A 13462-nucleotide genomic window follows, 5' to 3' on the forward strand; every position below is an offset into this window, starting at 1 on the left:
GGGAGTGCGACGCTTGTGCGACAGCGGGGCGTCTTCGTCAGCAACGGTTGTGATTGGCTTCATACACGTGACTCGGATCTCGTTCGTCCGGCCGGGGGTACGTACCCTCCTCCTTTCCACGCATCTTTCGTCCGCGTCGGCCTCCGAGCGGACGAAACGGACGAAGGATGGGTAAGCATTGCAACGATCAACGGCATCGGTGAGAGACACCAGGCTAGGCTACAGCGAGGCGCTGACACTTATGGGCAATCAGGGGGAAATCTTTGTCCTCTCTCATTTCATTCCAAATTCCCCGTGCCCGTGCATTGTTGATTGCGGCCGAGGCGACAGTGTCCTGATTCATCACCTACGGTTTATACGAATCCATACACAACCAGACCGGAATATCTAAACAGCTTGCATTGAACAGGACATAATTACGAAAGAAAGAAAAAAACCATGGACGAACGTCCGAGTAAAAAACGCAAGGTCCGCAAGGGAACGCGCAGCTGCTGGCAGTGTGAGTTCGTCCGAATACGACACCGCCTCCCCGAAATGCAGAATGGGAGGGGGGTGATCGCCTCGGGCCAGTCAATGTAGACAGGGCTAACATCTCGCGCAGGCAGGAAGAGGAAGATCCGCTGTGAATTCGCCTCCAACGAGGCGGAGACGTGTGCCGGATGTCAGACCCGCGGGACCACCTGTGTAAGCCAGGAGTTCACCGATGAGGAGCCGTCCGGCGCTCCCGAGCGTGGTCTCGCCCAGCGCCTCGGCCGACTGGAGGAGCTGATGGTGAAGCTGGCCGACAAGATGGGGCCGGAAGCGTCCCTCAAGGACAGGATAAACACCCCCGCCTCGTCGGTCGACGGGTCTCTGCATGCCTCCGAGTCCACCAGCAGCCCGGAAACTCTGGCGCGGCCGCCTGGAAGGGCCTCGATTTCGTCGGCCCCTGTCGTCGGCCCGTCCCCGTCCCAACCGCCGGCGGACGACCCGGCGACAGCCCGTCTTCCGGGCGGTACCAAGCACGAGAGAATATGCCAGGACATCTGTTCCATGTTCCCGTCTGCCCAGGATGCCAAAATAATCGTCCAGTCCAGCAGAGGTCCGGTCTTTGTACTGATCCTCTCCTACTCGTACCAGGACATCCTCCAAGGCAGATGCCCGCCGACGGCCTCCCTCACCGACATGCCCGACGTGTCCAGGCACCCCGCCATCCTCGCAAAGCATCTGCTCCAGCTGTCCATATGTCTGCAGCAGTTGCCGCCGTCTTTCGATGAGTCCCAGCTGGGCTTCAAGAGCTCCATCCAGGATACAATGAACGAGTGGGCTACGACTGCGACGCAGGTCACCTCGAATGACGACCTGATCGGCTCCTCCGAGGGTCTGGAGTGTCTCGTGCTGCAGGGGTTTTATCTGGTAAACTCGGGCAATCTTCGCAAGGCGTGGCTGGCCATGCGCAGGGCTTTGAGCCTGGCCCAACTGATGGGCATCGAGCGAACCGGCACCCGGCCCCTGAAGTCGTGCGAGCCTGCGACGGACCCGGATACCATACCGACGTCCCATCAGCTGTGGGCCCGCATCAACTTCTGCGACCGCTTCTTGTCTCTGCTTCTTGGCCTGCCCGCCGGCACGAAAGACAACAGCTTCCTGGCCGATGAACTCATCATCAACGACACCCCCATGGAGAGGCTGGAGAAGACCTACTCGGCGATATCACTCCGCATAATCGAGAGAAACCATGCGCCGCCCAACGATGCCTACGCCATCACCCAGTCCGTCGACTGCGAGCTCGAGAATGCCGCAAGGACAATGGGCAGGGGGTGGTGGGAGATACCGCCGATACCCGAGTACACAGACACAATCTCCCAGATGAGCACCATGTCGCACCTGATGCTCCAGGTCCACCACCACAGCCTCCTCATTTTGCTGCACCTCCCCTACATGCTTCGCAACCAGGCGAACAGCCGCTTCGACTACAGCAAGCGCACATGCTTGGAGTCGAGCCGGGCCGTGCTGAAGCGCTGCCTCATATTCCGCACCGCCAACAACGCCGCCTTCTCCTGTCGCCACATCGACTACTCATCCCTGATGGCCGCCATGACGCTTCTGCTGGGCCACCTGAGCCGGCCTCCAGGCATGTGCGACGAGGAGTGGACCAAGCAGCGCAACGAAGACCGCGCTCTGGCTGAGACCGTCACGGCCAAGATGGAGGAGCTGGCCCTCCTCAACGACGACAAGCTCTCCGGCGAAAGTGCGGGCATCATCAAGCAGCTCCTCCCCATCGTCGACTGCTGCAACGGCATCAACCAGCCCCAATGCCACGACGGAGCGAAGAACCTCCAGCTGAGCATCCCTTACCTCGGGACGATCAACATTAAGACGACCACGAACCAGGCCGCCGAGTCGCACACGCTGGACCTCAGCCACTCGCAGCTCCCGACGCCAGCAAACACCACCACCGTGTCGCCGGATTCCTTCCCCTCGGAGCATGGGACGCCCGCCGCAGTCACCCTGGACGCGCTGCTTGGCCAGGACAGCACCATCCCACCGGAGCAACTGTGCCCCGGCTTCAGCACTGACTGCTCCGACTACATGGGATGGTCGTGCCCGAGCATCACGGCCGAGGCCGGCGACTGGGCGTTCCAAGGTGTCGACACGACGTACTGGTCCCTTTTGAACAGTGGCGTGTCCTCCCAGTATCCGCAATGAGCCTGTACAATGGGAGAAGTAAAATCACAATTCGAGATAGACATGTCGATTGACGGGATTTATCATGTTTTAACGACAATTTCTGCCGCTGCTGCTGCTGTTGCTGGCAGACAGCTAGGAAGGAAAATACGTTCGAGTTGAACCCTCACTTCCGGGAGGGGGACACGCAGGAGAAGCGGCATAGCTGGCCCAAGTCCCCTTTTCAACGTGCTTGGACTAGTATAATATTCAGCCCACAAGAGACAAGCAGCATCGAGATGGACCTTGATGGGCCTTGGTCGAGTCAGAGCCCAGCTCCCCGGTCCGAGTGTTCTATCCATGTCGGGCTGGGGACTTCTGGTCAGAGCCTCCCTGCGGTGGTCCCTTTGGCACCCAGAGTCTGGGATTCCGTCAAGATGCGACACCACAGCGGGAATCCTTGACTTCACGACGTAGTGTAGGCAACAGTTGAGCTATTGTTCTCGGGCAAGCCCCACACGCTTCAGAAGTTCCCAAGTCGGGCATCGACCATCAAACCCTGCATCGTCCCGGGTTCTCCGTGCGACTATGCCGCAATTGGCCTTCGGCACTCAAAATACATACAAGAAGCACTCAATGCAAATAGGCGGGAGTTCTGCACGGTTCTTTCGTTCACAGCCCAAGAAACCTGACGAACTAACCCACATCACTACTACCTACATCCATCCAGCCAACCAATAGGAGCAAACATCGAGCATATCGAAGCCCCTCTCTACGATATGCGGTTCACAAAACACCTGTCAGGCACGGTTCCCTCTCATGGAACCCGTGTGGGACGTCTCCTTATACCTCCCACCAACTGCTGTGGGGAGCTCAGGGCACAGCGAGGAGCCCGCCAATGTTGCAAGTTTAGAGCGCAAACGGGGTACGGCACTGCACTCTCATTTCTCGCATATCCCAATGGGGAACCCCAGAGTTCCCAAGGATGTAGGTTTACGGACAGGGGTCTGGCGGCAGCATTGGTGGTCTTTTTGCGTTTGGGCACCCGAGATGTTCGGACGCACGCCTGAGCCAAGCCGCCAAGGTTGGCTTGGCTCATATTTTTTTTCCAACTTTCCAAGTCTATCCAAGACGCTTAGGAGCCTCGGAAACTCTGTATCGCGTCCGTTCAGAAATAGGGGTATGCGATGTCGTTCTGCGATGGAGAGAGAGAGTACGACAAACTTGCACGTGTGCCATGACTTGCATATGCGCCTGGCTTCACAACCGCCGGCCCCCGCGGGATCTTCTGCCCTATTGGGCACTATGGGCTGAAAAGGACCATTGTGCAAAAGGGACGGACGCACTGACGGAGTCGCCAAGGATTCGTTGGACAAGGACACCTGAGACGAAAATTCATCAACGGTTATGTCCGGCATCCGTACAACAGCCGCTCATGACTCGCAGCGTGTCCAGCAGCCAATCAGGCTCAACGTAGCATAAAGGTTCATGGGTCCTTGGGGGCGCATTGGGGGCACAAATACACAGAATGTTTAGTTTGGAATTGCAACACAAAATTACGCTTATGCTTTAAGCTACCACGCTAGCTATAGCGCCATCTCTAAGATCTGTTTTTGGCGACTGAGATCATTTGACGTTCCCCGGATGGCCGGCAATTGGCAAGAGGGCACACGACCACGGCTCTCCGAGATCTATACCGGCCGGCCTTAATTTAATGCCCAGGGGAAGCTGGTCCCATCGCCGGCCGTCCCGATTTGGCATCTTCCCCCTTACAAAATGAAATTGCAAGGTCCGGGAACCCCTCGGCGACGGTCCGGATTGGGAACTACTCCACGCCTGTTTATGTCCACGGCGGAGATCCGGGCCCGAGGCCGCGGGCTCCCATTGGAAGAAGCTCGATCCTTCAGCCTCAAAAGTGGAGGGGGGCCAGGAGCGTCGTGGTCCACCCTTCTCGGCTGCGTCTCCGTCCTGATAGTGTGAGCTGACTGGACGGGTGCCAAAGGATACAGTTCGCTGGATCACTTGTACTGGCATTAGGAACGTGAGGTGAGGGCGAGGTGAGTGGATAGTTATAATGGCCTGAGAATCCTCCCATCGAGAAGACGGTGTTTCTTGGAGAAATCAACTTCAGTTCGCTTCAGCTTCTTCCTCACTCGCCCTAGTCGGCTTCACTGTCTTTACGTTCTACCTGCCAACTTTTGTCATTCTTTTCTTGGAAAACGACGCCAGTCTTGCTCTTCCTCAGAGTCTCAACAGTCCTTCCTTCCCACCAGTTCCATCCAACAACAAGATGGTTTCTTCCGCACTTTTCGCAGTTCTCGGCCTTGCTGCCGCCGTCGTCGCGGCGCCCCCCCGACCTCGCATGCTCGCCGCGGACGATGTCATCCTCCTCAACCACGACGGCACCTCCCAGATCATGAAGGCCGCCGACTACGACGCCCTCGAGGCCGCCGCCCCCGCGCCCGCCTCCATTGCCTCGTTCAACGCCACGAGCACCCCCGGCCTCCTCCGCCGCGGTTGTGCGCAGAGCACCGAGGTCCAGGTCACCGCGGACGACCAGTTCCTCAACTGGGACGTCGCCATCTCCCCCATCGTCTCCTCCCTCGGCGACAGCCAGGCCACCGTCGGCGTCTCGACCGGCTTCGAAATCGGCAACTCTCTCACCATCGGCTCCGAGATCAGCGTCGGCGGCGACGCCATCATTGGCATGTCGCTGTCCATGGACTTGGACATTTCCTGGTCCACCTCCCTGGAGCACTCGCTCGACTACGAGGTCCCGGCCAACATGTACGGCGTCATCGTCAGCCAGCCCTACGTCCGCCGCGTCCAGGGCAACCTCCTGACGGGTTGCACCGACAGCCCGACAAAAACCTACTTCATGGCCGACACGTACGAGAGCCAGGGCTACGGCGGCCTGTCTTGGGTCAAGGGCGTCATCCGGCTCTGCAGCAGCGAGACGTACCCCATTCCTTTCTGCAACGGTCAGGGCGAGCACAAATAGGTCAGAGTAGCGTGGCGTTGATGGTTTCCGGATTCATGCTCTCTATACAGGATATTAGTGGCGTAGGAAGGGGAAAATAAGTTTAGAGGGGGGATACAGTGATGCCTGTTTTTTCAGTTATCATCCCGGACTGGAGTTTATTAGAACATCAAACATGGGACAAACAGTACCACAATGAACCATACTATCTTCCGAAGAGTGCTTGAAAACACCTGCATGTCAACGTGACACTGTTAGCCTTTACCAGTGGCTGCGTTTTATGGACTAGGTAATGATTCGTTTCACCCCTGATCATGTTCTGCACAACATTCGTTATGCTCTGCTCGGATACCAAGTTTATCCAAAGCCATTGAAAACTCTCCACCCCTGTCCACAGACTAAAATGAGTGCGTCTGAATTCGACTTCCTCACAAGGCGTAATGGGACAATGGTGTTGGCACTCGACAATTGTAATTAAGTCCGGCTGAAAATAATCCTTAATAGCTGCTAAATCGAACGTCCTCAGCGCCATCATGCCCCAAGCGCTCGTGCCAATACTGATACCACTGCTTAAACTTTGCGTTGTATCTATCTTAGAGACGGATTGTATTGTGTCACATATATAATAGGAAAGTTAGGTGATCCTAGCTGCACCCAAAATTGGTTTCTAGAGGATTATCCCAGTAAAATACTATCCTGTGCTGGATCTGTTGTTGCATTTATTCGTTTACACATGCGAATGATCCCTCTTCCCCCTACCGCTCTCCACCTGTCTATCCCCGAAGATACAAAAATAAAATGTTCCGATAGTGCCCAAGGTCAGGGCCACGACGGCCACAGCGTAAATCCAGAATGAGTTTGACAAGGATAGATTCTTGCCCTCCCCTACCTAGTCGAACATGTCCATCGAGAAAAAGTCCTGTAGCATTGTCAGTAAAGATGAAGTGCCACCAGGTTGGGGAAGCGTACTGTCACGAGAGATGCGGGCAGGAAGATCATTCCCAGAACCGCAATCGATTTCATCATGTTCCCGTCTCGCCGTGCCATCCTGACCACATCCAGATTCACTCGCGATATCTCTTGGTTGGTTCTGGCGTCTGCGCAGCCAATGTGGCTGATCTCCTGAGAAAATTCAGTGGCTGGGTTTTGGTTCACATGTCGGTGCTTTTCTAACTTACAAGCTGAGTTGCCAGGCCCATGCCGTCCGTGATGTGAGTGCACTCCCGGATGTACTCGCCGTACTCCTCCACATGCTCTTGAAGCCTCTCACGGATTCTAACTCCTACTTCATACATCGACCGCAACACCAGTGGCTCGAGGAACTTGATCAAGATGTTGTGACCGACAATGGCCCGAATTTTCTTACCGGCTTTTGTGACCTTATTGGGAGGAAAATGTTGCTGTGCGACATGGTCGAACGAATCAGCTGTAAAGACTTGGTAGAAGAATTAGCCAAGTTCGCACCTCGAGCTGGTGAGATAGTGTCCAATGACCCGTACTGACCACCTACACTCCCCTCATTTGACGAGTCAGCTGTATCACCGCCAATAATATCATTCAGTCAGGATCCTTCTTACATCTTGAACGGAATATGAGTGACTCGAGATATCAAGTATAGTAGTTCAATGAGGAAAAAAGACCTATGGATTCGGTAGAATCCCGTACAGAGAAAAGGGGATGTTTCCAATAAGTCATAGATTACGAAAGCTCTTGGTTGATTGTTGAAATAGATACAAAATGAGAGGAAAACCAGCGAGCCAGAGACATTGCCTACCGCATATGACGTTCTGGAAGGCAAGGAAATATTTGTTGTTGAGAGATTCTGTTGGGGGATTCTAGTTGGAATATTGTCTATTATGCTGTAATTCTAAACCGTCGGTTGTGCTTTTCCATCACATTCCGTAGCTAATTGATACCCCTATTTCTTTCAGACAGCGGGAAAGGGTGAAAAATACCCGAGATTTGCGGTATAATAGACATAAATGCAAAATATTATGATTAATCATCATCGACATGATGGCCCTTCAGCAAACTCTCAAATGTCACAACCAGCCAATGATACGAGCACCCCCTTGGCAAAATCTCTCTTTGCAGTAATTAAAAGAATATCGGATTGGCCAACGGATTTCAAGCCACATGGTCGCACAGTCAGCATCATGAAACATTTGCAGAGACAGCGGGCTGTTATCAGTCCCCCAACTGGTAAATAAGACGAGCCCGTTGCGTCATATTCGAGGGCGCCCAATTGCCGATAGCCTATCAGCTTGGTCTGGGCCTTACGGATTACCAATTCAAAACAATTGGCCGGGTCATCTGATTTCGCCGAGCCTGTTGACAAATGCGAAATGATGACCGTGCGTCAATGGCGGTTCAACTCGGCGCCGGTTGGACCCCCCCTCAGCTCTAGCGCGCTGAAGCCCAGTTGGCGAGTCGTTACACGCAATCATTAATGATTACTTTAGCCTTGAGAAACCAAAATGCATTATGCATATAATGCTCCGCGAGGTTGCGAGAAAACTCGATGAAAGGCCCATCTTCCTTCGTGACCTCTTATAAGACTACATTGTTCCACTTTACTTTCTCCCCTGATTAGCACCTTTGTCAAGATGTCGAAATTGATAGTGATTTGCGGTGTAACTGGAAACCAGGTGATTCACAGATATACCCATTTTTCTTTTTGATAACCTCTAGCATGAAACTAACTGATGAAAGGGCCGCTCAGTTGCCGAAAAGTACCTTGGGCAAAAGGAGTGGAAAGTACGGGGTATCACTCGGGACGCCACGAAGCCAGACAGCTTGGCCTTGGCTGCCAAGGGCGTCGAGATTGTCGAGGGTGATTTGAACAGTGTTGAATCTCTGAAGGCCGCATTTCGAGGCGCCAACGCCGTGTTCGGCAATACAATCTTTCCGTTCGAGCTGGCTTTGACCTCATCGCCCAAACTCCAACCGAATCAGTCATGGCAAGAGTGGTCATACGAGCTCGAAGCGCAACAGGGCAAAAACATAGCCACCGCCCTCGCGGACGTGGAGACACTCGAAGTGTTTGTCTGGTCGACGCTATCGGGGGCTCGGAAGTGGTCGAATGGAAAATACCAAAACATTTTCCACTTCGATTCGAAAGCCGCCGTGGTGGAATTCATCAAAACCACTTACCCAGCCTTGTTCAAGAAGACTTCATTGCTGGAAATGGGACTTTTTCTAACGAACTGGAAGTTTGGACCGACCAACATTCCATGGATAAAGGTATTTGCAACTATCAAATATGTGTTTTAGGCTACCAACTAATATCCACCAGCGTGAAGATGGTACCATGGTTTTGCGCATGCCTGGGGAAGGCAACCAACCCATCCCTCAAGTCTTGCCCGAGGAGACAGGGACCTATGTGAAGGCTCTCATCGAAGCTCCTTTGGGAACGCATCTCCTTGCTTGTTCTGAGCTGATCACTTGGCCGGATTTTGTCAGTCTGTGGAGCAAGACAGTTGGCGTCCCGGCAGTATTTGAACGATTCACAATGGCGGACATGGACAAACTTGGTCCAGGTGGTTTCGGCATTGAAATAGGAGAGATGCATGAATACGCCACGGAGTTTGGATACTGGGGAGGGGATCCGTCTATCGTTCTTCCTGATCAAGTAAGTCTTACCATGTACACGATCAATAAAAGGACAACCACTCACCATGAACAGCTTGGGCTGAAAGGCCAAACCACCAGTGTCGAGGACTATATCAAGAGTGAAGACTGGTCTGAGTTGTTGAGTCGTCCTCTGTTGACATCTTCGGAGGAGAAGTAATGCTGCATAGCGAGAAGCGAACCAATCAACAAGCAGAAATGCGGATACGTATCAAGTGTTGTTGACATTTGCGAAAGTGTTGAAAGGCGCTTTATGTTAGTGTTGGTTAAATAATGTAACAGCGGAGAATGAATATGATTTTCTCTCGTATTGTTTTTGCAGTGGATTGTGCCTCGAAAGGAACAACACCCAAAGCCGCACGTGCGTACCTAATAATGATGAAAGAACGTATTCTGTGTGAGTGCTAGAATCTACAACACTAATCTTAAAATATGAATATTTCACTTGTCGTGAAATTTAAAGATGATAGGATAACCCTGGACTAATTGAAGTTGTCTTGATGTTAGAAGAGGTTGCAATCTTGCGGCGATCATCATCTAACAAACTCTTTAGAAGATATCAAGTAACCGCTTGGGGTGATGTGAATTAATTGCAGCAGTGGCTAACTCGGCCCGACCCTGCTAATTTCCCAACTGTCCACAAGCTAATACATGGAAAGCGTTCGAGGTCACGGTGGCGGTGGTGGCGCCGAATGAGACATGGATAGGGAAAGGGTATATTGAGCTCTTGGCACAAATACACTGAATTGGCTTATGTGACTTTGGTAGAAAGTCTGAGTCGCTAGCTATCATTGACTGTGGGCATGCGGAGTGTAAGACGCAAGAAATAAGAATAGCACTTCTGCAACCAACCGACTTGAAAAATTGGATTGTTGCATCAATTCTGTCATTCATGATGAGTTATCTCAGACCCTTTAGCCGTGTCAACCAGACTACCCAAAACATTTAGCCTCGATGCAACCACTCCGAGACATGCGATCATATAATCTACGTCTGTTTCTTGTTTCTGAGGTCTCGAATGATATCATTGATCAAGTTACACAACATCAGCGAAAGGTGGGGAAGCTCCGGAAAGCCTGCTACTCAGTCATAGTTTCTCTGGCTACGATACAAAACCCTCGAAACCAGAAAACATTCTCATCCAGGATTCATAAGCTTTTCAAACCGCTTTCCAAGTCCGTCATCCTCCAGAAAGTCGTCCGAGATGGTGGCACCGCAGGAGATTCTGAAATCGCTTGTCGCCGCGAATCATGTGCTGCATTTCAATGGCGTGCTCGACGCATATGGCCATATCTCGGTTAGAAACCCAGAAAACGATTCAACGTTTCTATTGTCCCGCGATCTTGCACCAGCGTTGGTATCCAGTGCCGACGATATCGTCGAGTATCTGGTTGACAATGCGGCCCCCGTCACGCCTAATCCGCCTTCCGGCTACATTGAGCGGTTCATCCACAGCGAGGTGTACAAGCGTTATCCATCGGTCAACAGTGTCATACACAGCCACTCTGATTCCATCATTCCGTTCGGCGTAACCCAAGTTCCGCTGCTACCCGTAGGCCAGATGGGCAGTGTATTAGGTCAGCGGCTACCCTCTTGAATGTCGGGAGCATCAGAACGTGTATTGGATTTGCTGACTTCAGTTAGGGCAAGCTGCTCCCGTATTTGACATTGCCGACTATTTTCTCCCCAACGATACCCACGCTCTGCTCATCCGTAATGCGCGTTTTGGCGCAGCGCTCGCGGCATACTTCGATGGTAGCACCTCAAACGATGAAATAAACGGTACCATACCTGTCAACAATGTGGTTCTTATGCGCGGCCACGGTATGGCGGTAATTGGTCCAGACATAGAGACGGCCGTATTCCGTGCTGTAAACACTCAGGACGCTGCCAACAGCCAGAGAGACTCCATCGCTTTGGCTGCACAAGGTGATAACGCGGGTCAGCCCGGTGGCAGCGGCGGGCCGATCCGATACCTGACTGACCGTGAGCTGAACGACATTATTGGTCTTGGGACTGGGTATTACCCTCGTGCTTGGGAGCTATGGGTGAGGCAGACTGAGGCTGCAGCGAACAAGGATATCTACAAGAATAACATTGGTAGCCCTCTCTGATAGTATCCTAATAACATCAGATGAGATGAACAGAAGGAGGAGGGTAGCACATGCTATGTAGCAATGCCTGGGAAAGGGGACGGGCTCAAATCCTGTCTCATGGAAATAACTTAGGCACAATTCACCTGCGAGTCAGCCGTGAATTCAACATCCGCACGGGTTTTGAACTCAGATATTGAAATTGCATCGGGGTTTTGGCTCCGATCTCCGTAAACCGTCCAACAAACTCGAGATTTTATACAGATACATCACATAGTTGTGCTTGAGATTACAGCCCAAGGACCTCTTTGACTGTGTCCTCGACGCTCTCATTCTTCAGTCCAAGTCGTTCATTCCAAATTCCACCCTTAACATGAGTGTGATCTTCCAGTCCATCCTTGCCCAACACCAACGCCATTATGATGGCAGCCCCACCCTCGAGGAGTTCTCCGTTTCCAAGTTTCTGGAAGCCATCCTGTTTGATGCTCTCCGAGCTCCCATGGTTAATTTTCCATTCTTCACCGGTTAGCTTCTTCAGCGCAGCTAGAATCTCAAGCTGTGTTGTCGTGAAAGATTCCACGAATACTAGTTGGTTCTTGGTTTCAGCCGGATGCTGGAGAACCGAAATAATCGAGCGGCCAATTTGCGCCACAGTACTGGTCGTGAACCGAGTTTTGCCCTCATCAATCAGATTGACAGTCTTGTTTTGAATGTCAAAGCCCGTCATTCCCAGCTTCAATCCCTAAAATTTGAACGATTCCAGTTAGCAAAGTAACATTTCGCCTATTTTGTGGGGTATCAAACGGTCGCACCCAGTCGAAAAAGGGGCCAGTAATGATTGCAGTCCAACTCATCTGGTTTTCCTTAGTAGCAAGCCAGTCCAACTGAGCCTTTTTGGCTTGGAAAAATGGGACAGCTTCGACGACCTCATCAGACTTCCCCCAACATGGTTAGTGAAAGTGCTGCCACTAGAGGGTCTCGAATCTAAACCATACCGATGAGTCTGACCCATACTCGCTGGGGATGAACCTCTTTACACCCGCTCTTATGGCAGCTTCAGCCACATTCTGCTGCTCTGAAAGAGCAACAATAGGAAGCATGCTCACAACGGCATCCTGCCCTTTCAGAGCCTTGGTCAGCGAATCTACAGTGTAGTCACTTTTGATGACCTTGGCTCCATTTGGAAACACCGCAGAAGAGTCTAGGCGGCTGAGGATGGTTATATCAAGATCGGAATTGAGCAGCTGGGGCAACACAGCGGCTCCGATATTGCCGCTCGCCTGTTTCGTTCAAACGTTAGGTGGGCTTGGTGACAAATAGACAGGAGGGGCAGACGTACACCGACGATAGTAACTTTGTTCAGAGACATTTTGATGTGTAGATTGAATGGTAGACGATGGTGTCACGAAACGATGATAAAAAACAAAGAAAACAGTGGCTTGCCAGCTGGTTATATAGTATTTCCAGCAGGAATTACCTTTTACGACGATGGATGTTTCATTTTCACATTAGCATCATTTCTAGAACATGATTATTTGGTGTCTAACTTGGAGAGCATCCATTGTCAATCGTCAATTGGACTCATGAGACTCAAGGGAGTCTCGGATGTCGCGATTACAGCTTACAAAGCAGTCAAGCATAAATCATCACCAGCTACCAGAGGAGAAATCATTCAAGCTTAAAGTTGCATGGGTGATTACTTGCAACATTTGGTGGTCCGGCTTATCTAGACTCCGTCGGAATTTGGTTACTGAGTCCAATGGGACCCAGGGTGACTTGCGCGGGATGATTAGTGAACTTAACCGTTCTCCATTGTTTGGGTAATCGGGCTGTTGCAGAACACTCCACTAGGCAAGGAGCTTCGACCTTCGCATGGACATCTGAGCTTGCCGCGGTAATATACGCGCCTGATTAGTCAATAGAAAAATCCCAAGCTTGCGCACGGGCGCCACAAGATGAGTTTAAACTCCTTTTTCGACTTCACAGTTGGTATCGGCGCAACCATCTCTCCGACACATGACGTTCGGCGTTGCAAGTTGGAAAGTCACGCAACAATCTGTTGAATCAGTATTAGCCAGCCGTTGCAAACGCGGCTGCAATGGGTATCCCAAGT

General features: G+C 52.0%; 4 protein-coding genes across 4 annotated transcripts; 3 read left to right on the forward strand and 1 right to left on the reverse strand.

The window, feature by feature from the left end:
- Window positions 1-438: 438 nt before the first annotated feature.
- Window positions 439-2688, forward strand: EsH8_V_001039 (uncharacterized protein; the record flags this gene model as incomplete). The annotated part of the gene is made up of 2 exons (XM_083273555.1): window positions 439-499; window positions 602-2688. The coding sequence occupies 2 exons, from the start codon at window positions 439-441 to the stop codon at window positions 2686-2688; spliced, it is 2148 nt and encodes a 715-aa protein (XP_083126270.1).
- Window positions 2689-4936: 2248 nt separating this feature from the next.
- Window positions 4937-5647, forward strand: EsH8_V_001040 (uncharacterized protein; the record flags this gene model as incomplete). The annotated part of the gene is made up of 1 exon (XM_083273556.1): window positions 4937-5647. The coding sequence occupies one exon, from the start codon at window positions 4937-4939 to the stop codon at window positions 5645-5647; it is 711 nt and encodes a 236-aa protein (XP_083126271.1).
- A 2585-nt stretch (window positions 5648-8232) lies between these two features.
- On the forward strand, window positions 8233-11370 carry EsH8_V_001041 (uncharacterized protein; the record flags this gene model as incomplete). Its single annotated transcript, XM_083273557.1, has 5 exons — window positions 8233-8274; window positions 8339-8869; window positions 8922-9257; window positions 10476-10833; window positions 10901-11370. 5 exons carry the CDS (start codon window positions 8233-8235, stop codon window positions 11368-11370), a joined length of 1737 nt encoding a protein of 578 aa, XP_083126272.1.
- Window positions 11371-11638: 268 nt separating this feature from the next.
- EsH8_V_001042 (uncharacterized protein) lies at window positions 11639-12718 on the reverse strand (the record flags this gene model as incomplete). Its single annotated transcript, XM_083273558.1, has 3 exons — window positions 11639-12091; window positions 12345-12629; window positions 12689-12718. 3 exons carry the CDS (start codon window positions 12716-12718, stop codon window positions 11639-11641), a joined length of 768 nt encoding a protein of 255 aa, XP_083126273.1.
- Window positions 12719-13462: the final 744 nt, after the last annotated feature.

The sequence above is a fragment of the Colletotrichum jinshuiense genome, chromosome 5 (assembly GCF_051148585.1).
Source record: "Colletotrichum jinshuiense chromosome 5, complete sequence".
NCBI lineage: Eukaryota > Fungi > Ascomycota > Sordariomycetes > Glomerellales > Glomerellaceae > Colletotrichum > Colletotrichum jinshuiense.